The sequence below is a fragment of the Pituophis catenifer genome, unplaced genomic scaffold, assembly GCF_029215685.1.
Source record: "Pituophis catenifer annectens isolate HBS135680 unplaced genomic scaffold, rPitCat1.0.hap2 SCAF_7, whole genome shotgun sequence".
NCBI lineage: Eukaryota > Metazoa > Chordata > Lepidosauria > Squamata > Colubridae > Pituophis > Pituophis catenifer.
In genome coordinates this window covers 22,414,564-22,440,938 of record NW_027256887.1, presented here as the reverse complement: position 1 = coordinate 22,440,938, position 26,375 = coordinate 22,414,564, and the positions used below count along the sequence as shown (strand labels likewise).

The 26,375-nt window shown below is 36.0% G+C and overlaps 1 protein-coding gene across 1 annotated transcript in view; it reads right to left on the bottom strand.

The window, feature by feature from the left end:
• Nucleotides 1–6,356: 6,356 nt before the first annotated feature.
• IQUB (IQ motif and ubiquitin domain containing) overlaps nt 6,357–26,375 on the bottom strand; it is a 36,205-nt gene continuing 16,186 nt past the window's right edge. Inside the window, exons 7-12 of the mRNA XM_070947454.1 lie at nt 24,711–24,886; nt 18,067–18,237; nt 16,337–16,513; nt 11,550–11,798; nt 9,048–9,233; nt 6,357–6,524 (exon numbers count right to left, since the gene is read on the bottom strand). Coding sequence (XP_070803555.1) covers nt 6,357–6,524; nt 9,048–9,233; nt 11,550–11,798; nt 16,337–16,513; nt 18,067–18,237; nt 24,711–24,886 — 1,127 coding nt within the window. The remainder of the gene's footprint in view (nt 6,525–9,047; nt 9,234–11,549; nt 11,799–16,336; nt 16,514–18,066; nt 18,238–24,710; nt 24,887–26,375) is intronic.

Below are 26,375 nucleotides of genomic sequence, written 5' to 3'. Positions count from 1 at the left end.
AGAATTTTATGTCTAGACTTTCCCTTCTACTTTGTTTCCAAACTAGGTGGCTCAGTGGATAAGATACTGAGCTTGTTGATCAGAAAGGTCGGCAGCTCGGCGGTTCGAATCCCTAGTACAGGTCTACTGCGTGAGTAGGGGGTTGGACTAGATGACCTCCAAGGCCCCTTCCAACTCTATTACTGTTAAATAGCATCAATATGTTCTGACCCAGCTCTGGATTCCCGAGGATATAGACACACACCAACGGTCCTTATCAAATTTATTAAGTAGCAAGAATAAACCAAAGTCCGCCAAAGGTTGGCAACCAGCCCAGAAAACAAGATACGATAAGACTTTTCCAAAAATGCTCTGTTGATAATTACAAGTTGTTTCTAGCAAGAAACTTACTAACGGCGTGTGACTTAAATAGGCTAAGGGAGTGGCCAATTATCCTCAAACCTTACTCTCGAGGAGACCTCCTCCTCCTGAGTAGCCACTCCTGCCTTTTGGCAGCCCTGTGTGCTCGAGCATTGAGAAGAGGCTCCTCCACTTCGCTCTCTCCACTTGAAGGAGCCTCTGGAGGTTCTGAAGGCCCTGGCTGAGTCTCTGCCTCTGGCACCACATCCTCTTCAGCCTCCTCGCTGTCCGTGCTATGCACTTACAAGCCATAGGTTAGATAAGACAGACTTAGTGCTATATAATATCTCCAGGTTGATTAAAAAAAAACTATTATCCCAATAAAATCTGTCCTCGTACTTCTTTTATTCCACTTTATATGATAGATGATCCGAGCAGGCTCCCTCTTCTACTATAATTGTCTCTTGCTAAATCACCCAAAGTACTATTTACTGGCCATAAAGAGAGTATAGTTCAGAAATGTACCTGATAAAACCCTATGTGTTCTTCCCAACTCAGAAAAGCTTGTCACGCATATGAGGTTATGCTCTGTAAACTAAAATCATCACAAGGTTGATCCACCTTTATTGCTGTAAAGGTGATTGGATATTCTCTATCCAACCAAAATCAATTAATTTTTTAAAAATTACACTTGTCTTATTTCTACTGTTTTTGAATTACTTCTGAATCCTTCACTTTGTTCTCCTCCACACATTTCCCATATATGATTAAACATTTCTTGCGGTTGAAGAGTTGCAACTATAGAGCTTCTATGCAAATGGAAGAGGAAAAAGAAATCAAACAAACTTTATAGATGCCTCTCCAAATCTGTGGTCCTATGAATCAAAGTCCTCTAGGTCACTGCCCCATGCAGAGTTATTCTGTGTGAATGTGGCATCTACTTCTATTCAGATGATGTTTTGATCTATAAAAAGGAGAGGGACAGGATCTATGCATGGAAGAATATTTTTTTTTATTTCAACATAGGAGTGGTTGTTCAGAGCGGAGTTGTGGCCTAGAGGTGAAGGTGCTCACTTCACATTCGGAAGGTTGAGAGTTCAATCCTAGGCAGTGACAGATGTTTCTCTATCAGGGCGCAAAGAGAAAATATCTGCTGCAAACTCCATGTAGGTATCAGGAAGGGCATCTGGCCAGTAAATGGTCAGCTTCATTCAGTCACCCTGACTCCACTCTAATAAAAGGGAGCACTGGGTAGAAAAAAAGAAAAAAAAGGAACAGTGGGTGATTGGCTCGGTTCTTTGAGGGATTTCTTTTGTTTTCTACATTTTCTGTCGGGTTTAACTTCAGTATTTCCCAATTATTTCCTTTTAACTGCAGAATTCCTTCACTGCGTATGTACTTATCATTATTGGTGCCTAGGCTCAGCTCAGCTGCTTGACTCAGGAAGTTTGAATTTGATTTCTAGCTTGAATTGGATACTGTGAATTGCAGTGATGCACATATGATTACTGTGAGAATATAATCTGCTGAAATTATGTAGGGAACATATTGGTAAAATAATGTTTGGAATGAATGTACTGTTTAGTGGGAAATGAATTACAAGCACAAGCAATCCATCTTTAAGTGGGTCATCCCATTTTCAGTTGGGCTTTCACTTGGGAATGATACTAAAAGATAAAGAGTTTAGCTCACTTCCTGGTATCTACAAGAATGTAACAGAATATTTGTAGCTCAGGGTTGAAATGAGGGGTACTTGGTGCTTTTCTAGTTGTTTTTATGCAGACATTTCATTATCCAAACTAAGTTAACATCATCAATGCTAGTAAGGACTAGCAAATCCTACTCCTTACTGGCACTGATGTCACCTAGTTTGGATAATGAAATGTCTGCATAAAAAACAACTAGGAGAGTAAAAGTAACAGTAACAGAGTTGGAAGGGATCTTGGAGGCTGCACTGGCTCCCTGTGGTCTTCCGGATGCAATTCAAGGTGTTGGTCACCACCTTTAAAGCGCTTCATGGCTTAGGACCGGGGTATATATGAGACCGCCTTCTGCCAGCAACAGCCTCCCACCGGCCAATACGCTCCCACAGAGAGGGGCTCCTCAGGGTGCCATCGGCCAAACAATGCCGACTGGCGACACCCAGGGGGAGAGCCTTCTCTGTGGGGGCACCAGCCCTCTGGAATGAGCTGCCCCTTGAGATTCATCTCATCCCTGACCTGCGTACCTTTCGCCGCGCCTTGAAGACCCTTTTGTTCCAACAAGCCGGCCTGGCCTAATACGAATTTTAGAATGGGTGTATGTGTGTTTTAATCTATGGGCCAAATTTTTATATATTCAATTTTAAATTGTTTTAAATTTTGTATATTTATATGTGTTTTAATATGGCTGTACACTGCCCTGAGTCCTTCGGGAGAAGGGCGGTATAGAAATCAAATAAACATAAACATAAACATAAATAGGTCATCTAGGCCAAGCCCCTGCTCATGTAAAAGCACCAAGTCCAACCATGTACCTAATATAAAATTGGTTTACCATTCTTCTCACACTTTCCCCTCCCCCTCCTCAGCTCCTCAGTCTGCAAATTACTGATATTATCTTCTGCAAATATTAATCAGGTCTGACTCTGTTTAGCTTTTTGAGGTGTTAGTTAGGTGGGGCAGCCTGCTGTGACAGAATCTCAGAATTAATTGCCAGAATTTTGTTTTTCCAGAGTTGGCAACTTTAATCACAACTTTCAGAATTGAAGTGCATTACATGAAAAAGGAAATTATTTTGCAGATCCTTTTTTGGATACTGTATATTCTCCAGCTGTGTTTACATTCCTAATGTAAATTATTTTGACTGCAAATGCTTGTTGACATCAAATTCTGTGATACAATGTCAAAATTATTTTAAATTTGGATAATAACGGTGTTGCTGTAAAAATTGATGATTTATGGGTATTTTTACTTTTTAAAAGAAGATGTATAATATAAAATATAGCTGGCATATTAAGAGACCAGATTTTATGGCAACATTAAATAGATTTTGAAATATACTTTTAAGTGATTATATCCACATTTAGATTTCAATTTTCATAGTTCTAAAATGAAAGTCTAAATAATGCAGAACATTTGTACTTAACCAATTATTTCTTTTATATCCATATTTGATAAATGAAAGTCCTCATTAAGCAGATGCTACACTGTATTTTATGCTAAGAAGTGAATGCAAAAACAGAGTAAGCACTTGTTTTGAGGTTTTTGTGCTAAAGCATCCAGGTCTGTACTGAATATTTGGCAATTAAAATGCTGCCAAATTGTTTCTCAGCTAACTGCATTTTTTCCAGTCAGTCATAAACACCCATGCTAAGTCCAATACATTGGATAAAATGATGCATTCAAATGGTGATATTAGAACAGGGTCATGTCTCCATTTATATAGTACACCTGGGAAATTCAATAGGAGTCCCATAAAAGCAGTTATTAGCTTTTGAGAAAGGTGTATATGTATTATGAAAAACACTCACATTCCTATTGAAAACATTGCTGATTTGACATTGCAAATATATAGCAGCTCTTCCAAGTCCCTTCTCATTCTGAATGAGGCAGGGAGAACCTGCTATAGTGTGTTACTGTTCATTTAACTGTAAATGGATTATAATGCTCATTTTAACTTACATTGAAAGAAATAAAAAATAATAAAATTGGTAACATCCAAAGAGAATCCAGTAAATCATCTAAAGAATATTTTGGCAATATATACTTTATATATTGCCAAAATATAGTTCTCTCTTCATTCCAGTCAATATGTAAGTTGTATTTCAAAACTTTACATTGTTGACATATAAATACTTCACTTCAAGTACTCTTTACAGTGAGTTTTCTGTTAAATCTTACAAAAAGCAAAAGGCTATTTCTTAAATAGTCCAGGCTAAACACAATCATTCCTTTTCCTAGGAAAATCTTTAAAAGTTTAGTTAATTTAAGATGTACTTAGAAAAAGATAAATGCAACATGCAACCATAGCAAATTTATTAATCCAATGAATATTATGAATAATTTGTGCTATTTTTATTAATTTTCCATGGAAACCATTTTTGTTTTGCTTTCTTTCACAAAAGGTCTTTATTATTTATTATAAAATGGTTAGTGGACTTACAGTAACGGCAAACTTTTAGATCTGTTGGATGAAGATGTCAGTATAAAGTAATACAGTCTTTTGTATATAACCCAAACACCAGCAGAAGACTACATACACAAAAAGACTCTAAGTCAAGAATTTTATTCCTCTGAATTTGTCACACAAGAATTGTTCTCAAGAGAACAACAGAGAAATGTAGTGTGCAAAGGCAGCCAACCAACATTTGTTAAAGTTCTTGTTCTACAATTTAAAATTTTGATACATATTAAGTAGATATCAGAGAAACAGGAAAAGATAATTAAGTTGCCCTCATGTTTGGTTGTGGTTGTAACTTGCCTCGTGTATATTTCCCAAATGGTCCTAAAAGAGAGGAAGGCAAGATAATGCTTATGACACCAATGTGTTTGGACGCATCACTTAGTAGCCACCAGGGTGCCTAACTCCTCTGATTATAATTGTTTACAGGTTCTTTTAATTAAATAGAAAGCTGGCACACTGCAAAACAAAGTAATTGCCTCTACCTTAATAAGATTTACAAGAATGACTCTGGATTCACATAGACCAGAGACATATTTAGGGGGTGGGGCGGGAGGAGGAGAGAGAATGGATTATTTGAGCCAGTGCTTTGTTTGCAACTCTGCCTGACGGTCCAGGAAAAAAAAGAGAAGGTAAAAAGAATTTTGAGGGAAGAGTGTGGGAAGGAATTTTACCATATTGCCGCCTGATGACAGAGGGTTTTATTGCTGATCCATCAAGAGAGTCACTTTGTGAGAACATTGATCAACATGCTCTCATTATTTGAAATGATGTTCTATCCCTGCCTAAATTGTTGATACTGATGAATCCTTATTGGTATCATTAATATAAACACCTCTGAGGGAAACTTTAAAGGCAGGTTGTACTTGGCAAAACCTTAGCTTTCAAGGAAAAACACCATCAGCTAGTTTTGCTGGATATAGACAGTGTCTGTGCGCTTTTCTAAAATAGCAATGATCTTTTCCTGCAATGAATTTGAAAAACATTTTCCAAATAAATCATGCCTGATATCTAAACACAATGTTATGATACTTAGTGTAATTGCTGGTAATATTTATGGTGCTTATACAACTGAATAAATTTAATACCTCCTTGCAATTGTCCACATTCTACTCTAGTGCTTCCAGCAATTAAAAATTGATCTATTATGTAATATGTATAAATTAGGTTACTGAAGAACCAAGGTATTAGTCTATGTTCATAGTAATACAGAAATATTATGAAAGCCACACAAAATAGTTATAAATCTTTAAGATGTCTTTAACCATGGCTGTTTGACTTCTATTTGAATTTACTCTCTAAGATGTTGATGACTAGCATATAGAGAGTAAAGGTCAGAAAAAATGAATAACCTCTGACATCCTTTTTCATTGTTGCCTCAATAAATTGTATTATACCTAACCTGCTGTGATACAATAAAAAAGAGATAGTGCTGGCAGTAAGAAAATATATATATTAAATTTAAGAAATCAAGGTCTTTAATATATACCAAGTCTCATATGCAGGCATTCTTGAAAACAAAACAGCTGCTCTCTATTTTAAAATTGTCTTTTAAAGTTGTTACTTAAGACTTGGCTAGGCTGCCAAAATATTATTTCTTTAACAAGGAAAAATGACAAAGCAGACAATATATCCTTCCAAAAGCATATTGTATACCAGAGGTATATGTGGAGGAAGCAAGTGCAGTGTTAACAATAATGGATTGGAAATGAAGTTCTAAGATGACGTTTGGGCAATGTAATTTAAAGAAAAATCCAGGGCATGCAAATAAACATCCTTTAAGCTCATGATCAGGCCAATTTTCCAAGCAATGTTCTCTTCTTTTAAGAGAACTGTTCTAAACTTCTCTTTAAGTGTTACTTTGATGAAGCAGTTGTTACAGACTTTGTTACTAAAATATCTTCTGTGTTAGTTTGCTTGTCACTTTTATGAAGAGCAGCTGCCAGCTCTGGGAACTGAGAGAAATAGTTCCTTGCAAGCATTTGTTTGTGCCTTACTCTGTGAATGAACACCTTTTCATAAGCCTGAAAGAAAGAAAAAATAGAAAATGTTTTGATTGGTTATATATTGCAGTAACAGGTCCTTAAACTATGAGTGGCATTAATTTTTAAATTTAAAAAACTAATAATTATTTTGTGTTTTAAAAAAGACAACTCTTAGGTTGATTAGTTCAGAGATGCAATGACATTTACAGTGAACTACTATAAAAGTAAAAAGTAAAAAACTATAAAAATAGGCATAAGTTATTCTGGTGTGATTAATTCCTGCTCAGCTTTTGGAAATGATTGATTTGGAATCCCAAAGTTGCTGTTCAAAAGGCAACTGGACTTGGGTTTTTTTTTCCTTGAAAACATTTCACTTCTCATCCAAGAAGCTTCTTTAGTTCTCCAGAACTGAAGCAGTTTTTGGGATGAGAAATGAAACATTTTTCAAATGTTTTCAGTTCAGTTCTCCAGAACTGAACAAGCTTCTTGCATGAGAATTATATAAGATGATAACAAGCTCTATCTGGGCCAACCTAATCATGCTTTCAGTGTCTGAGGCTGCATGGGCTACACTGGGAGGAACAGACTGAGCCTCAATCTTGACAAGATCAAGTGGCTGCAGATATTTGGGTCTCTGGGTCTAGAGATTATCCATTTTTGGTCCTGGATAGAGTTGCCCTTCCCTGTTAAAAACTGTTATACAATCTGAGGGCTGTCTTGGATTCACAGCTCCTGCTTGAAGAATAGGTATGTCATGAGAGTCTTTGTACAAATACATCTAGTGTGCCACTGTTTCCTGGACCCAGAAAATTACAGACAGTTTCTCCTTAGTCATTTCATTAATGGATTACTATATAGTACCTTACATGGGGCCACATTGAAGACAACTCAGGATATACAGTTAGTCCTGGATGCAGCAGGCAGGCAATGATGGGCATTTCTTTTATGCCCTTGTGACCCCACAGTTTTGGGAACTGTTCTGGTTACTAATTGGCTTTAGGATATGATTCAAGATGCTGTTTTTCCTCTACAAAACCCTTCATAATATAAAGGTAAAGGTTCCCCTCATACATATGTGCTAGTCATTCCCAACTCTGGGGGTGGTGCTCATCTCCGTTTCAGAACCGAAGAGCCAGAACTGTCCGAAGACGTCTCCGTAGTCATGTGGCCAGCATGACTAAATGCCAAAGGCACACAGAACACTGTTACCTTCCCACCAAAGGTGGTTCCTATTTTTCTACTTGCATTTTTTACGTGCTTTCGAACTGCTAGTTTGGCAGAAGCTGGGACAAGTAACGGGAGCTCACTCTGTTACGCAGCACTAGGGATTCAAAGCGCTGAACTGCCGACCTTTCGATCGACAAGCTCAGCATCTTAGCCACTGAGCCATCGCGTCCCCCTATATTCATAATATAGAGCCTTGTTATTTGTGAAGTTTATCTGCCTTGGGTTCTTCCTGTTCAGTGAGACATGCAGAGTAGCTGCCAGTTGGGTCCCATCAATTAAGCATGTCATTTAGTAGGACTCTGGAGGTATGACTTCTCTATCACAAAGTCTGTCCTCTGAAATAACATTCCCAGAAATTCAGATGGTTTCCATCCTGAGGAGGCTATTAAAGACCTGACTATTCTCCCAGGCCTGGGGGATGGAGGTGATAGTTTAGTCCCTGGTGGATAGGTTGTTTTTCCTTTGTTTATAAATCTGTCTTCAGACTAGTCATAGTTTCTTCTCTGATCCTTTTTTTGTATTATTTTGTATTATTTTGTATTTTGTATTATTCTCATTTTTAAATTGCAAGCCACCCAGAGTTGTTGCAAGTCTGGGAGCTATTAAACTGTATTAATAAGTAAACCAATTTATTTATTTTCCAATTTTTGCTCCTAAATGCAAAGCGATAAGCATGCAAGACACTCAAAAGCAATCATAAACAACATGATATAAATGTATATACATGCAGAGGCTTCTACAAGTAGTCCTTAATTTATAACCATTTGTTTACTGACTATTCAAAGTTAGCATGGGACTGAAAAAGGTGACTTACAACTGCTCCTTGCACTTAGGACCATTGCAGCATACCCACCATGGTCACATGATCAAAATTCAGGCCCTTGGCAACCAGCATGTATTTACAATGATTAACGCATCCTGGGGTCATGTGATCGCCACCTGTGACCTTTCCAGCTAGCTTTTCACAAGCCAAGTCAATGGAGAAACCAGATTTACTTAATGACCACATGATTCACTGCATGGTAATATTCGCTTAACAACCATGGCAAAAAAGGTTGTAAAATGGGGCACAATTTACCCCAACAATGGAAATTCTGGTCCCAACTGGGGTCTTAAGGCAAGAACTATTCCAGATTGGAACTGTATACATTCCAATCTGGAATACTTGTCAAACAATCTGCATAACAAAACACAAATTCTATGCTATCTCTGTGCACCTTTTTAAAATTCAATCTGAAGGATTTAAATAGTACCATACCTGATGGGATTTCTCCCCCTTTACTGGATTGAATTTATTTATTTAATGTGTGTGGAGTGGCACATTTAAATCAATACCTTCTCAAGATCACTTAGTTTAAGATGAGCTTCGGCTTCATCATCTTTGAGGAGAATAGTGTTCCAGGGAGACCATTCTTGCCACTTATTCCACCTGACCATGACCAAATCATACAGATCATCCCAAGCACTAAGAGCTGACTGAGAACCCCAGAAATGTTCAACCATGTAGTGTAAGTCTTGCAGCTGCAATATAAAAACAAGAGGAAAAATTAATAAGAATTAATTTAAAAACTTACCACATTTACCACAATTTATAAAATTGTTGCTCTGAATGACTATTATTGCATGCCACACACATAGTCACTACATTTTAATTACAGATTGAAATGCTCTCAAGGAAACTATTTCTTCCCTCTCTTTCTTTCTGCAATGGCTGTGATAACACACAGTCAGTTTATTTATTCCAAAAGACACATTGCCTCAAATACAGGTTTTTAGAAGTTTATGGTAAGGTTTTTACACAGATGGCTATTTCTGCTTCCTCTCTTGACAGCTTGGGTGATTATCAACTTGCTGTTAGAACATTTTCTTGCTGCAAGCCACTTCCCAAATCCATGCTGTTAGTAAAGAATTAATGATCCGGAAATCACAAATAGAAATCGTACTTAATTAAATACAAAGTTTATAATATTCTACTACTACTGAATTCCTATCTTTTTTGCAAATATATTAAAAGTTTGAATTTCCAGGTTGGAACTCAGCAATTTTATATCTAAAATGACATAATCCATATAAGCAATATTAGTATAGCTTAAATAATGTGGCATTATACTACAGTGTATTTAAAGTATATAAATAGCCGGCAAGTCACACTGGATTTAAAATTATAAGTAAATAAATATGATGATTCATGATGTATATTTTAATTATAGGATTTTATTAATCATCATGAGAAAATGTATCGCAAATGAGATAATGATATTACATAGTTATATAGTTTGGCAACTATGAAATATCCTAACATACAGCATAAGGTTGCTTTGAACTTCAATTATATTCATGAATGTTGTGATAAGGTATCTACAGAATAAATATAGCCACATGATTTGAGCAAAATTGTATCTTAATTGATCTGCATAGGTTCAATCCAGGGACATAAATCATTGTTCCAGCAATGTACTTATAAAGACAAGTATTATTACTGGCAGATTTCCATTAATGTATAAGAGAAATTTGTTATTAAGAATATTCTTTGGATGCAAATATATTTTGAATTGAATTTTATATAGACAAATTTTAGAGACATCTCAATACATTGAAACAAGACTCATCAATGCAAAACAGAATCTAAATTTTCCTGAAGCTTTCATAGTGATTCAATTTTCAAATGAAAACAAACCAAAAACAGATCAATTTTAGTCATAAGTCATAAGTTTATTTGTCAAGCATATATAAGATAACAGGTAAAAGTATAAACATAATTTGAATATATGAAAAGAGTAAGTAAAAAGGAATATTAGGACAGGGACGATAGGCACGCTGGTGCACTTATGCATACCCTATTTTCTCCCCAAGTGTGAAGGAAAAGGTAAAGAGAGAAAAGATGTCATGTAAAAAGATGTGATTTATATCAAGATTCTCCAATCATAATACTTTGATTAAGGGGCATTGAATAATGTAAGACTATGCAAATATGCAGTGCATTTTGCTAGATGAGTTTTAAGTGGAAAATTCACTTGGGACCAATTCATTTCTGTTTTTAAAGTGAAATAAATAGGGCTCATTCATACACATTATAATGCCTTCTAAAACAATGCATCTTTTAATAAGCAAACCTGGGAACATATTGCTATTTCTGGATATTAATAATTATTTTATATTTTTTGCACTCAGATACAGATATCTTTTCCATGAAAATGAGATTCCCAAATAATACAATTTCCTTTTTGAATTCTAGATCATTATTTTCAGAACAGGACATTATTTTCAACTAAAATGCAGCAACTTGCAATTCTGTTCATAACGGTGGATTAAATGTGTAATTACTGTTTAGTAATACAGTTTAATTCTGGAACTTCATCATCTAATCCAATTTGATGTTAAATTGTACTTAATATGTTTCAATTATTAAAGCTGTGTAGCAAATTTAAATTTGGTGAACATAGCTTATTATTTACTTTTTCATCCTAAAAATAAACAAAACCAAATATGCTTTAAATTCACTATGACTCAAAATATTCACAAATATTTATCTAGCATAAAGTTCATATTGCCTTGAGATTTAAATTAGGTAAAAAGCCATTTATGAAGAAGTTAAGATAATCTCTATAGAAAGTAATGACATCAGCTCTCATGTAAACCAAGTGCAAGAGATTCTGGAACTACAAATGCTCCATCACCTTGAATTTCTTTATGTCCAGTAAAATTATAAGAGGCAAGATCCAGATTATTGTATTCAAACTATTTATTTAGTACTGTATTGACACAATAAAAATCCTATCAGTCTTCTAAACCTTTTTCTTTCATATATACGGTACTTTCTTTCTATATACTGCATACCTGAAGTATAAAGGCAATCTTAGCACCGTCGTTGTATTTCATTTCAGAGTCTCTGAGATTTCGAAGCATCCGTTTGTACTTCAAAAAGGCTTCCCTCTTACGAGCCTCATTATCCAGCTTGCAGCACTGACGACACCGGCCGATGGTGCAAGAACTAACAGATATGGCAAAGCTAGTAGAAGGTAGGTATTTTTTGCAACCCAGGCAAAAATAGATGTTGTGATAAAGCTTCATTGGATCAGCTGGCACCTGCAAGAATGCTATTATAAGTTTGTTTTTCTTTTCATAATGAATCATAAGCCTGGCCCAGAGGTTTCTAACATCATTGCTTTCAGTGGATGAAACTGAACTAAAAGAGAAGATGAGCTGAAGGGTTTTCAGAAGAGGAATTGATCTGGATGTGAAATGTGAAATGTTGTGAAGATAACATTGAACTGCACTGATAAAATCTGTAAAAACTACCCTTATACAAGAATTTGTGGTTATATTTGAGCACACACTAGGCTTCTGGATTGCAATGACTGAGACAAGCATGTTATTATCAGTTAGATAGCTAATCCTTAGTATGTAATACTTCACATCTTCAAAATTCATCTTCATTAACCATAATTGCAATTTCAATTAGAAGTAACAAAAATAAATTGTAGAAGTATTACCAACCAAGTTGTAATGATCTACATTAACTGCTATCTCACTGTCAACCTTACAAATTAGTTGCTCTATGGATTCATTTACCCACCTTTCTTAAATTATGAAGTGTACCTCATCTCTCAAACAATTACTGTGATGTAGCACAACATAGTAAACCTAGTGATTAAGAACATACTTGAAAACTTTGGTATCTGTAGCTAAGTTTAAAAAATATATTCTTTATATCAAACACTTTGAGAGGAATGTAATTATCCATACAAACCATAATAGTTTTGTTATACAGGTACTGAAAGTATTTAAATAGTCTATCTCTTTGCATATCAAATAGTCTAATTGCCATACTGATGCCCCATCAACCTTCTTCTTCAGGTTTTACAGGTAGTCCTAGACTTACAGCCATTCATTTAGCAGCTGTTCAAAGTTACAATGGCACTGAAACAAAAAAAATGACTTACTACTGATCTTCACACTTGTAACTGTTACAGCTTTCCGGTGGTCACATGATCAAAATTTGGACACTTAACCACTGACATATATTTACAATGATTGCAGAAACCCAGGTCATGTGATTGCCATTTGTGACCTTCCCAGCTGGCTTCCAATAAGCAAAGTCAATGGGGGAAGCCAGATTTGCTTAACAATTGCATGATTCATTTAACAGCTAGAGTGATTTGCTTAACCACCATGGGGAAAAAAGTCATAAAATTGGGCAAAACTCACTTAACAACCACCTTGCTTAGTAACATAAATTCTGGTCCCAAATTGTGATCATCAGTCGAGGACTACTGTACTTCTATGATAGCATTCGTAGCCAATTCATGAATAAAATCAAAATGGACGTATTTCTCCATGTGTAAATTTCTTTAGTGTAGTGACATTTCCCCCACTCCCCCATCACTCTGCTCAACACCTAATTCCCACAACACTGTTTTAGGCTTAAATATATTTACCCTTGTAGTAGGTTGTACAGAAGACAACAGTATTGCTATTATCCTTCTTATCTTCTCATCTTTCCTACTATCTTCTTCTATTGGTATCTTATGATTTATCATTTTTTGTTTGTATCTTATGATTAATTATTGTAACTATGATTTATGATCTATGACCTATCACTTTGTTATATGGATGTACACTGAGAGTTTATGCACCAGAGCCAAATTCCTTGTGTGTCACACTTAGCCAATAAAGAATTCCATTCCATTCCATTCCATTCCATTCCATTCCATTCCATTCTTCGGAAACTGCTTAAGAGATATGTGCTAGTATAGGATACTGGTGTGTGTGTGTGTCAATAAATAAGCAATTGTCTTTAAAACCATGAAGGAGGGAGATACCTGTAGAGTTAAAATGCTCTATTCAATTTTTCTCTACTGCATTTTCCAATGGCAGCAACTACCCAGCCCTCCAAGGCATTTTGAAGATACAACCAATGGTAGTACAATTGTCTTCACTGCTGTTGACTTTGGAATGGACACAAATGCCTCAAATCAATCAGTGCTCCCTTCAGGAAGCAATACAAATGCAAAAATTCTAATGAGTCTGTGCTCTGCTTCCAGATGAAGGACACTAATGCTGCGATGAATGGGTAGCCATTCAAGGCTGGTTTTCCTCATCATGTTTGCAGGTTTCAGTGTCCAGTCCTTAGGAAGCTAAGGTGAAAGGTAGTGTCCTACTTGAACCCAGAAAAAATAAGATAAAATTTCAATGTATGCTGCTTTCATAAGCAAGGAAAATCAGGCCACCTATTTTTAAAGGTGTTCTGATATTGAGAAGAAACTGACTGAAGAGTTAAGGTTGCCACTGAAACCTACTAGCAAATTCAGGCAGAGATAAGGCAAATCTACTAGCAAGTTTCAGAGCCTGAGATGAAGCAAGTGTGGAATCTGAATGGAAAAGGGCTTGCCTCCAGGCTCATTTCAAATTGGAACTTTTGCTGCAATTTGACCTATGCTGCACCTAAATGAGGAGGAGATAAATTTCAGCACCTGGGGATAGCACTGTGGGAACAAAATGATAGTGTTCAGGCCAGATCAGCACAAATGTCATATGTGCAAGGGCTCTGGGTGTCATATTTACAATGTTTCCTGAAGAATCTACCTGTTTGCCATAGTGCAAATAAAACTACTCTCTAAAAACGAACACTGAGGAAATTATTTCAAAATTCACTTAGTTACAGGACAAATAGTGATTCCGTGTAGAGGGCTTTCTTCTTAAAGAAAGGAGGAAGAGCCATTCCCAGGGCAATAGTCTCACAGAAGGCTCCTAAACCTGGCCAAGAACGTAATGTGAGTAAATATCTTAGACAAGCCCCACCCCAATTTACATAAAGATAGAGAGAGGGAGGAGAAAAGCACATTCTGACATAAGATTTTGCTACTATAGCTTTACAGTAAAAGTAGTACTGACCTACATGGCATTGGTTTTCTAATCTGATCTACCTCAAAGTACTGACATTCTATATAAAGGCAAGCATCATCAGGATCAAACTCCAAAAATTAGATGGGCTCCTATTATGAAGTTCAAACTTCCTGTTTTCCCAAGTATTTAAAAAAATGTTTCTACCCTTTCATTAGCTGATTTATAATTGCTTATTATGCTATTATTTTATTGTGAAATTTGTGTATGTTATTTATTTATTCACTTTATTGTTCTTTACTATAATGACATGTTAAATGTGTTTAATAACTACGCTGGGGTTAAGATGAATCTTTACTTTCATTAGCCTTCTTATAAGGCACTGCAATATTATAATCACAAGAACACATCAGGGAGAGAACTTAAAGAAATTGGGGAGGTGGGGAGTGTTTTGACTAACACAGAGAATAATGAGATCGGACTTTGATTTCACTGTTCACAATTCTAAAGCAAAGACGGGAAAGTTGTGGCCCAGTAGTGGTTACTGATTTACAACTCTCTTGTTATTGTCTGTGCTGGTTGGGGAGTCTGAAAGCAAAATTTGGAGCACTCTAATTCTTTAGCTTTGCTGTGCGTATTTATTGGCAAGTCCATTTTCTTCAAACATACTTATATGAGGCAAATGCCATGTTATATTAGCATTATTTAAATTGTATTCAACTATTCTTCTTTCCTGTCTACTAGGTTGCAGACAGAATCCTCTACCTGGCTGTCACAACTCATATCTGGCTTTCATGTCATTTTTTCATACAGAATATCCTCATCTATTGTCTTGTGTTTTGTATATGTATTTCTTAGTTAATCAATTGTACTCTACAACAATAATAATGAATAATTTGAGATACGTATTTAACTAGCATCATATTCTTGGCAATTTATAATATAATGAGCATGGTGACACAGTGGTTTAGAATGCAGTATTACAGGCTAACTTTCCCGACTGCCAGAAGTTTGATTTTGACCAGCTCAAGGTTGACTCAGACTTCCATCCTTCCAAGGTTAGATTGTTAGGGGCAGTATGCTGACTCTGTAAACCATTTAGAGAGGACTATAAAACACTATGAAATGGTATATAAGTCTAAGTGCTATTACTATATAATAACATACAATAATACTGCATTATATATTAAAACATCTATAACAATATAACAATGCAATTAAATTGCATCTGGCATCAATGGATCCACAATATTTTCCCAAAGGCTTTTGGAAGACCATAAATGCAAGGCCATCCTTATCTTGGGGAGGTAAGCTGTTTCATAAAAGGGGAGCCGCTACAGAGAATCCTGAGATCCTTTCCCATCACATCTCCTAGTAGGAGAGGTACCATGAATATCTGCTTTCTGGCTCTCCAGACCAGATACATTATGCCCCAGGTAGGCATAATGTATCTGGGAAAGGAGATTTCTCCAAGCCCCGAGCCATATAGGGCTTTAAAGTTAGTGACCATTACGTTGAATTGCACTCACAAACACACTGGTAACCAATGCAGTCCCTACAACATCCATGTAATTGTAACATGTAAGTATCAAGAATAGCCAGGAAAACTATGAGCCACTATACTGTGGACCAGCTGAAGCTTTAGGATAGTCTTCAAGGTCACTCTACAAGGAATATAGATGAGAGTTATCCATCAATTGGACAGCTAATGGACTATTTAAACAGAAAAGGAATTTCACTTAACTCCACATTGCATTACATATAACAGAGGCGGAAAATACCTTGAGAAGTCGTGCAACCTCTGGATTGAAAAGTGGTGTTTTAATATACTGAAGAAATAATGTACAGATTCTTTGCCGAAGTCCTTGTAAATTACATTCCTTCACTGCCCTCATCATGAGGTCTGCTTCTCTATCAATTAATTCCACTATTTCTTGTGTGAGTATACATTCATGTTCCTGAAAAAATAAACAAAGTGATTAGCAAACCATAAGCAGACAGTTCCTTATACTGACTGTAATTCTTAATATGGGTTGCCAGTTATAATAGTTTACAGGCTGCAGGGCATCTAAAGTATTCAGAGAATGGCTCTGAAAACAACAACTGAGAATGGGTCAACAAACAGTCAAAATGTCAGATACTGTTCAACATTTCAGAAACCCTTTGCTTTTAGGTAAAGGTAAAGGTTCCCCTCACACATATGTGCTAGTCATTCCCGACTCTAGGGGGCAGTGCTCATCTCTGTTTCAAAGCCGAACAGCCAGTGCTGTCCGAAGACATCTCCGTGGTCATGTGGCCAGCATGACTAAACGTCAAAGGCACACGGGACACTGTTACCTTCCCACCAAAGGTGGTCCCTATTTTTTTACTTGCATTTTTTACATGCTTTCGAACTGCTAGGTTGGCAGAAGCTGGGCCAAGTAACGGGAGCTCACTCCGTTACGCGGCACTAGGGATTCGAACTACAGAACTGCCGACTTTTCAATCGACAAGCTCAGCATCTTAGCCACTGAGCCACCGCATCCCTTACACTGCGTCCCTTGCTTTTAGAAATGTGAATACAGTACTTTCCTCAGCCATTAGCTGTGATCTTTAAGCACTTGATTATCCAGACAGATAGGTTTTATAGTAAGCTACATGTAAAACATTTTCCTTGAAATGAATAAAAAATTTTTGGAGTTTTGTTTTTTTTTTATTCAGTGAAAATAGCGATGGAGGGAACCCAATCCAGATTAGAGACACGTCAAGGGGAATGTGATTCCTGGTGGCATACAGCCATAAAGAAATCATAGCATCTCAAATATCAATAACAAAAACACCAATAAAGAAAACAAAATCACATAATTGGGGCATAACAACAATATACTCAGCCTCCCAGAATATTCTAGCCTCAATGCTGAAAAAACATCCACAACTTCAAAGCCTTCCTGAAGGCCAACCAGATTGGAGACAGGTGAATCTTAGGGGAGAGACCATTCCAGAGGGCAAGGATCACCACTGAAAAGGCATGCCTCCTAAGTCCTGTCAGATGGCATGTTTCAGGGAAGGGGCCAGGAATGTTCCCACTCTATTGTAATGTGTGGGATGGCCAGAAATAACCAGACACAGATGATCCTGCAAATATTGAAGTTCTGGGAAATGAAGGTGGTAACCAGCATCTTGAATTGCATCTGGGAGCTTATTGGGAACCATGGCAGTTAGCAAAGTACAGGTGTTACCTCCACAACAATAAGGAATAAAGCTTTTAAATACAAATGGAGAACATCAAATATTTATTTCTAAGGGCTCAATGCAACATTACACAGTACCTCCTCTCCAATTTTCTCTACTACAACAGTCCTATGTGGTAGAGGAGAATCGCTTGCTTGATATACACAATAAGCTTCAAAGCTGATGAGATAGCTGAACCTCAATCTCCCTGGTCTCCCTGGTCTTAGTCTGACATATGAATCACTACATACAGTTGATGTGTGACATCAGTGTCTGTGTTTTTAAAGCCTTGGAAACATACCTTCACTGTATGTTTCAGAGTTAACAGCACATCTAACCGCTCATCTTGGGGAAGATCTTTCATACTAATGCTGCGATAGATTCCAAGTAATTCCCTGGCCCGCAGTGTGAATTGTGTATCCATTTCTGTGGTTCTGCCATCAAATGCTTTCCATCTCTTTGGTTCTGCACACTGGAGAAACAATTTGAACCAATGATTATAAAACAAGGGGCAGCACATGAATAAAGTACAGTGATAGAAGTTTAATGGAGGCTTAGTTGTTGCTTTTACATATTTAGCATTTCATTTTAGTTAATTAAAGAATAATAATTATTTTAAGAAATCAACAATTACTAAAAATTTTTTTTGATAAATTCTTATAAATAATTGTGAAATCCACTGGGTTTATTGTAAATTTGTCATTTCCTAATAAACATAACAAATTCAAAGGACAATACAAAAAAAATAATAAAAAGATTTATTCATACATTAATAGATTTAATAGAATGCAGCTAGAACCAGTATCATCATATAATAAAATGAGAACCCGGATTGTGGAGGCAATAAGCTGACTTTGTATAAAAAAGAACACCGCTTAGGAGGGGCCAAAAGCCCTACTAAGCAGGTATATACAAAAGTATGAAGGCTATTGCTTAACGCATTGTAAGCCACCCTGAGTCTCTGGAGAAGGGCGGCATATAAATCGAACCAATAAATAATAAATAAATAATAATAATTTAATAATGCTAATTTATTGTTAGAGGTGAATAAAAGATTTTCCAAAATGTATCAAGTTTGTCCAAATTCTTGAAATATGGAAGCCTTAAACACTTCTCTGAAATAATCAATCTACTCTTATAGATTCCGTATTCTAGCACTGAAGTTTTTGCAGATTTTCTGGCAATCATGCTTTTTTAAAACATGGATGAGCAACAAATAAATGAAAATAATATAAATAAATAGAGCTTTAGGTTTGCAGTCAGATAGGGGAAATGGGAAAGACTGGGAAAATAAAATAGTGAGAGGCCATTAATTTCATGTAGTTGAGTTAAACCTGATGTTCGCTTTGCCTTGTCTTCGAAAAAGATTTTTGGAATCTGACTGTTTAGCACCTGTTAGAACCTCAGTGGCATGATCTTCATTCACGTAAACCAATTTTCATGATTCTTTTCATAACAGGAGATTGCACAGCTGTGCACAAAAATTAGGTACAAACCTAGCATAATAATGACTATCCAAGTCCTGGAGCTTGGGTTGCTTAATGAAGCTAGGTAATTTTAGACTTTGAATTTAATAGTTTTAGATTTAATAGATTGGATTTAATAAATTTAAGGCTTTTTTCACACTACAATAGATATTGCTTGAGGATAAATTCTACTTTGATGCAGACAGGAATAATAAATTATTTGTAATTAATAAGTAAAATAAAAATCAACATTGATTAATAACATTTATAGCATTTAGTCAAACAACCAGAAGGAAAATAACTTATTGCATTGAGTAACTGGGTTGCAATAAACCTGTTTCAAACCAGGAACTGACAAAGGACTTGTTGTGGTTATGGGGCCCAAGCTTTGATTGTGCAGTTATGGCTACCATATTGACTTTTTTGATCTCCTTCCATGAATGCCTCCACATAGTTAGTAAATTGAAGAGCCTTAACATCACTTGACCCCTCCACTTGAGTTATAAACTCCTATACTTTAGATCCGTGGTCCACCCACACTATGGATTCTACATAGTGGAGAAGAGAGACATGCATATTAATTCTCTCTGACAGAACTGGAGATAGAAGAACCATAATAATCTGTGAAAAAGTAACTCTCTCCTGATTTATTTTTTTTAAGAAAAGCAGCCATGGCAATACTCCTATCTTTTAAAAGCTCCTTTTCAGTATGACTAAATCTTCAGCCTTGGGTTACTCCTTACTTCCTATGTAAATGCAAGAGATGGAATGAACATGGGTGGGTGGATATTAGGAGATTTCTAGTCCTGTCTTACAGCAATATTCTCTCTAACCTGTCTTGGCCTGTTTAATAAACATCAGCCAGGGTAGATTAATACCTTGGAGCTCTCTTCTAACTGCCTTGGCCCCCTCCTGCTGTAAACTATGTGCTTGGGGAAAGCAAGGAACAAAACTGACTGCTGTGTTCTTTTTTGAACTTTAGCAATTCTATTCCCACAGCTCTATACATCTCTAGGAAGGTTGAATGCACAGGAACTGTTTGCTACTGGAAACAGAAGTCTGTACACTATTAAGAAACTTCTATTTTTCAAATTATATAAGCATTAAAAAATTAAAATAGAATTTCATAAATATGAATTTGGCAGATTCTTAGTGGGTTTAGTTCTATAATTAAATGAAGTGCAGATAATTGGAACTGATGGACTGAAGCCAAAACCAATTTTGAAAATTGATGCAATAGATTTTTGCCTAAGTAAATAAAATTCTACATCTTTCAATTAGCGCTAGCAAGTACTTGACAGAACCAGAAACAAAATATTGTTGCTCCAGCATAATTAAAGTTCTATTAATTTGTTTTCTTGTGCATGCATGATAACCCAAACCTTTTATAAGTATCATGAGACACTGTAAGCCAGTATTATGACACCCAGAGTAGCTAAACAGATTTAAAGTCACTGATCACACATTAATTTTCCCTGTATACAAAACAGTTTAAAGAATGTTTCCCAATCTGGTTTGCTCCACCCTAGGATCAGTGCCTGCCCTTTATTCCCAAATATCACAGGATTCCAGAAACTCTCCTGCATCAAAGCCAGGTGTTTTTGTTGTTGTTGTTGTTGTTGTTGGTTTGTTTTAGCAACAAAAAAAAAAAAAAAGAAAAGAAAAGAGCATCTATAAAGTCAGCTTTGCCGGATTAATATTGCAGCTGAGGGATGTGTAGTTTTCTGTGGGAATTCTTGCCTTGTCCCAGAACCTCCTGTCCCCTGCAACCCTACTAAAATCAAGGTTTTGTGGTGGCTTGATATCATTCTACCTATGATTAGTAAACTGAACTTGAGGCAGCTATATTATGAAGAATTTTAGCAGGTATTATTAAACCAAGTTGAAAAATAATGGGTTTGCATATTAAGAAATCCATGATGTGATATGTTCCAGAATCTCCCAATCTCAATTCATACATCCCAATCATACAACCAGGCATTCTGAAATGTTTCCTAATCCAACTTTTCAATATGCAGAATAAATTGAAATCCGAAGAAATTGCTTGAACATCCTAAATGTCAAAATTGCTCTACTTATGCAGTAACTATCCATCTTTTATTACATAAAAGATCTTACTGATTGCTCTTTCACACCAGCTTTTGGGCAGAGAGCCCATTTTTAGGATGCAGGTGTGAACTTGATATACATTTGTCTGACTCCAAGCAAGGTGTTAGCAATATAATAGCAGGTAATACAATACATGCCAGATATATCATCTTTATTGTTATTAATTAAGAACTAAAATTTAGGTTACATAATGAACAAGAATGTATTTGCTGTATCTTGTCTCAGATAAGATACCTACAAATGTGAAGCATGTTGGAAATAACATATCTTGAACCTAAAGTTTATACCTTTTTGAACAGTATTATAACTTCATCTTATAAACTTACAATGTCTAAATATATGTTTATAGAAAGTGTTAAACAAAAGAAGAACCTGTAGAAAGCTCAAACAGCAAACAATATTTTCATTTCTCCTAAAATATTCAGGGGGCATCTTAAAAAAGCAAGAACGGTTTAAAAATGTATTCATTTTATGACTATTTTTACATATGACACTTAGTATCGTAGATCAATCACAACAAGGAAAACTAAAAAGGACTTTAGTAATTTATAGCAAAACAGGCTGGCTTCTGGCAAAAGAGTGAGAAAAAGGTACATACTCTCCTCTTATTTATTCAAACTATACAATGAATATAATGTGTGTGTGTGTGTGTGTGTGTGTGTGTGTGTGTGAGAGAGAGAGAGAGAGAGAGAGAGAGAGAGAGAGAGAGAGAGAGAGAGATATCAATTAACTAATGGCTTAATTAAGTGCATGTATTTTAATGTGGCTCAGCAGCCTGGTGGCTCAGTAGACTGATAGCATTGTGATTAACACCAGCTGTCTGCAATTACTGTAAGTTCGAATCTCACCAGGCTCAAGGCTGACTCAGCTTTCCATCCTTTCTAAGGTAGGTAAATTGAGGACCCAGTTTGTGGGGGCAATAAGCTGACTTTGTATAAATATACAAAAGTATGAAGACTATTGCTTAACGCATTGTAAGCCGCCCTGAGTCTCCGGAGAAGGGTGGCATATAAATCAATTTTTTTTAAAAAATGTGGAGTGGTACATGTATAAAAAACAGGCCCCAGCTGGAAAAAGTGAAGTGAAAATAAGGTACATCAACCTAGGCAGTTGAAACCTTGAACCAAAGAGAGAAAGAAAATTGAACAAGATTCTCAAAATACAGTTTGTGATTAAACCACAGTCTTATGTAGAGTCAGTAAAATCAGAATGAGCTACTAAGTCATAATAGAGTTCTTATTCATCTTGCGGGACCTTTGTAACAATTTAGAAGATGTCAGCTTTCTCTGAACAGTATGTTTTTTTATATCTAGTTTTGTGTCAACTGCATATGTCATGAGCATGCTTTTCACTGTTTTATTTTAAGCATTTATAACTTTTTAAGATAATATTAGACTGACCCAGAAGGAGCTCTGCGGCACCTTACTCAACACACTATTCTCTCTCCTGCTTGAAAAGAATCTCTCTATCCATTCCATTAGTCAGTGGTAATTCCACTGAATCTTTCTCTTTTCTTGCCCACATTTTAGCAGACACACCCTCTGGTTCTTCCTAAATACACCATTACTTAGTTTCTGCTGTCATTCAAAACAATCCTGAGTGTCAATTGTCAGCAAATTATTGTTAGATAGCTGTCTCTTGCAGTGGGATGAGAAAGAGAGATTTTTATTAAACTAAAATAGGATTTTTGCTGATTAAACTGAAGTTAATCACTAACTGCTTTTTCCATCTAATTTTCTCTTTTCAGCAGGGAATTGGATTTAGAGCATAAACTTGGTAAGGTTTCCTATACATTTTCTCCTGATACAAACAGTCTCTAGCAGGGGAGAAGTCTTATGAGGGAGACTGAAGAATAGAAATGAAGCAATTTTAAAATTAGGGAAAGCAATATTTATGGATATTGTACATTATTGTATGCTGTGTATTTGGAAGCGTCAAAGTTTCTAAGTTTATTTCACGTATAGTGCTGGCTGCTAGTGACATCTAGAGGAGGATAAGCAATTTAAGACATTTACCCTAAAAATAATATCTTATTCTTGTCTTTTTCTTATCTACTGTTATTATTTGAATTTGAATTATTTGCTAATATTCCAAAGTAATGGTGAATTTATTTACTATCTCTACATTCCTACTTTTAATTTCAGTCTGAAGTTTCTTTTAATGAAGAATTCATCTTAATGTTAGAACTCTAAATTCATAAGATATCATTATAAGAAAACACTAATATACAAATGAAATACTTGGGTATTTAGTTCAAATCATAAATGTGAGTAGATTCAACTGGCCTCTGAAACAAAAATCACACAGAGTACAATGCAGAACAACAATTTAAATTTACAGTTTACTTTCTTTACTTGTTTTGGCTTAAAGTATACCTGGTAATTAGAATAAAAGTATCATAGGGCTGGAGCTAGAGTTCACTGCGGGCTCATATTTAAGTGGTAGCCCAACAGGACACCTAGATTCCTCTCATGATTACTACTGTGGAGATAGGTACTGCCTATTCTGAACCTGTGCATTTGGTTTTTCCTGCCTAAATGCAGGACCGTATTCTTCTCACCACTGAACTGCATCTTGTTGAACAAGGCCCGGTGCTCATGTTTGTCAAAATCCTTGCTAGAGATTTGAAAAGGAATAGGGCACTGGAAGCTTAAAAACGAGATAAGAAAAGGATTTCCATTAATTATCTGACAAGTTACAACTTCAAACTATCCAGCAGCAACAGGATCTACACCGGAAAGTCAGACCAACCAAATTCTTCTTGAGATGCAACTCTACCAGTTTCTTCATTTGAAGAGAAAACAGGATGATGGCTATAGTTAACTTACTTGATGCTGCAGTCTTCCCCTAAATACTTCCCCCAATAGAAAATTTATTTTACATGTGAAATAACTAGTGTTCCTGAAAAGCCTTACACAAAACTTCAAATATATTTCCTGCAATAGAGCCAAAGGGTGTAACAGTGACAGAAATAAGATATTGTAGAATATAAATCCTGGTAATGTGAATGAAATTATTATAATAAATTTACCCCAAGTGCCTATAATACAGTATTAATTAAAGGTTATAAAGGGCATAGTTAGCATTATTTTCAATAAGAAGATGTAATTAAGTAAATTAAGATGTAAGTGGTGGCTTCTCTGTACATAGGTGAAAATAAATTCTCATCAAATTTATGAGTATACATAAAGACTTTTAATAACCATATCTAATGAGCCAATTTTACTGCCAGACATGCATAAAGCTCACAAATCATAATTCCAACTGGTAAGTTAATTACTGTGCTTTTCTTCAGTATGCTGTTAGTTTGCAAATGTTAATTTGGGTTTTTGAACTCTGGGTACACTAAGACAGAAATTAACTCACTGACCTTTTCCAGAAAGGACAGGATTGCTTTTTCGTGGTTGTCTTCTACTGCATTTAGTTTGTGTCTCCCAATGCAAGCAATCAGCTGGGTCTCTTTTTCCAGAAGTCCACAGAGAGCTGCTTTCCTTTCAGCTCCAGTGAAAGCACTGTTGATTCCCTCAAGTTCCTCTTTTCTCCATACTGTATCAACACAAAAAAACTATATTGGTTTTTTTAGCTTTTTTTTTGATAAGCCTTCACCAAGCATTAATACAAAATGAATCTTTAAATAGTCAGGTCTCAATAAACAGAAGCCATGTGAGTTGCTATTTGCTTATTCTAAATTATTATTTACTAGTTTAAGTGTTCTTGATATACACCAGTAGAAGTAGAAGCCATCTTCAAGTTATTCAAATCAACTTCATAATATGAGAAAGTTCTTCTGTAATATATACAGCTCTCATATTAGCAATATGTAATAATGCAGCTAAACCTAAGACATATAGGTTTATTCTGTGGATAAGTAAATTCTATCTCAACAGCCAGTTTATGCTTCAAGTAAGACCAATCTATTTGCTTTCAGGCAATGATATTGATGATATTTCTATATGAGATTATTTGGGGAGAAGTGCAGTTAGGCTAGGACACTTTTTTTGGTATTTGCTTCTTCATTATGGAATAATTTTACCTCAGACTACAATGGCATAGGGACTAATGATTTTTAGAAGTGCAGTCAAAATGGAAGTGTTCTATAGAACATCTGATCTACAATATTCCCAGGAGTGGCAACTAAACAGGCACGCTAGTTTTAATGGGAGGTATTTTTTGTAATTATTATTTTTATGGACATATGCTGTATTAATATGTGAAAACAGCTAACAGTCTCTATAGAATTGGTATCATAGAAATGTTCTAGTATATTAATAGAGCCAGTCTGGTTTAGTGATTAGTGATTAAAGCACTGGTCTAGTGATTAAAGCACCAGTTTAGAAACTGGGAAACCGCAAGTTTTAATTCTGCCTTAGCCATAAAAGCCAGCTGGGCGACCTTGGACCAGTCACTCTCTTTTAACCCAATTCACCTGATAGGATTGTTGTGGAGAAATTAGGAGGAGGAAGGAGTGTTGAATATGTTCGCTGCCTTGAGTTATTTGTAAAAATAATAAAGACAGGATACAAATTAATAAATTTTTAGATCTTATCAAACCACTATCTTATATTTGACTGAGCATGTCACAAGTTTACAAGGTCTCCTGGGTCAGCATAATTTGAAACAGTGCAGTAATTATAACCAAATGTTAAGGGCTAAGTAGAATAAGTAATTCTACTTTACCATTTGAGACCTTTGCTAAAGAACTTTTCAAAACTTCCAGTTTGCTATAAAAGTGCAAAACAGCATTTTATATGCCCTATTTCCCTGAAAATAAGTCCTATCCCCAAATAAGCCCTAGCATGTTTTTATGTGTGCGCCTAATATAAGACCTACTCCCAAAATAAGCCTTACTTAAGAGCCTGCGCAGCCAGCCAGTCACCCATTTTGTCTGGTTGCTCATAGTGCCACGGCCACGAGGTGAGTTGAGGTGGTGGTGGAGCTGCCCCACGTGCCCTGACTGGCTTACCTCAGAGCCCCCACAGCCAGGCCATCCACACCCCAATACCTGCCTTGTGGCAGCAACACCAACAGCCATGTG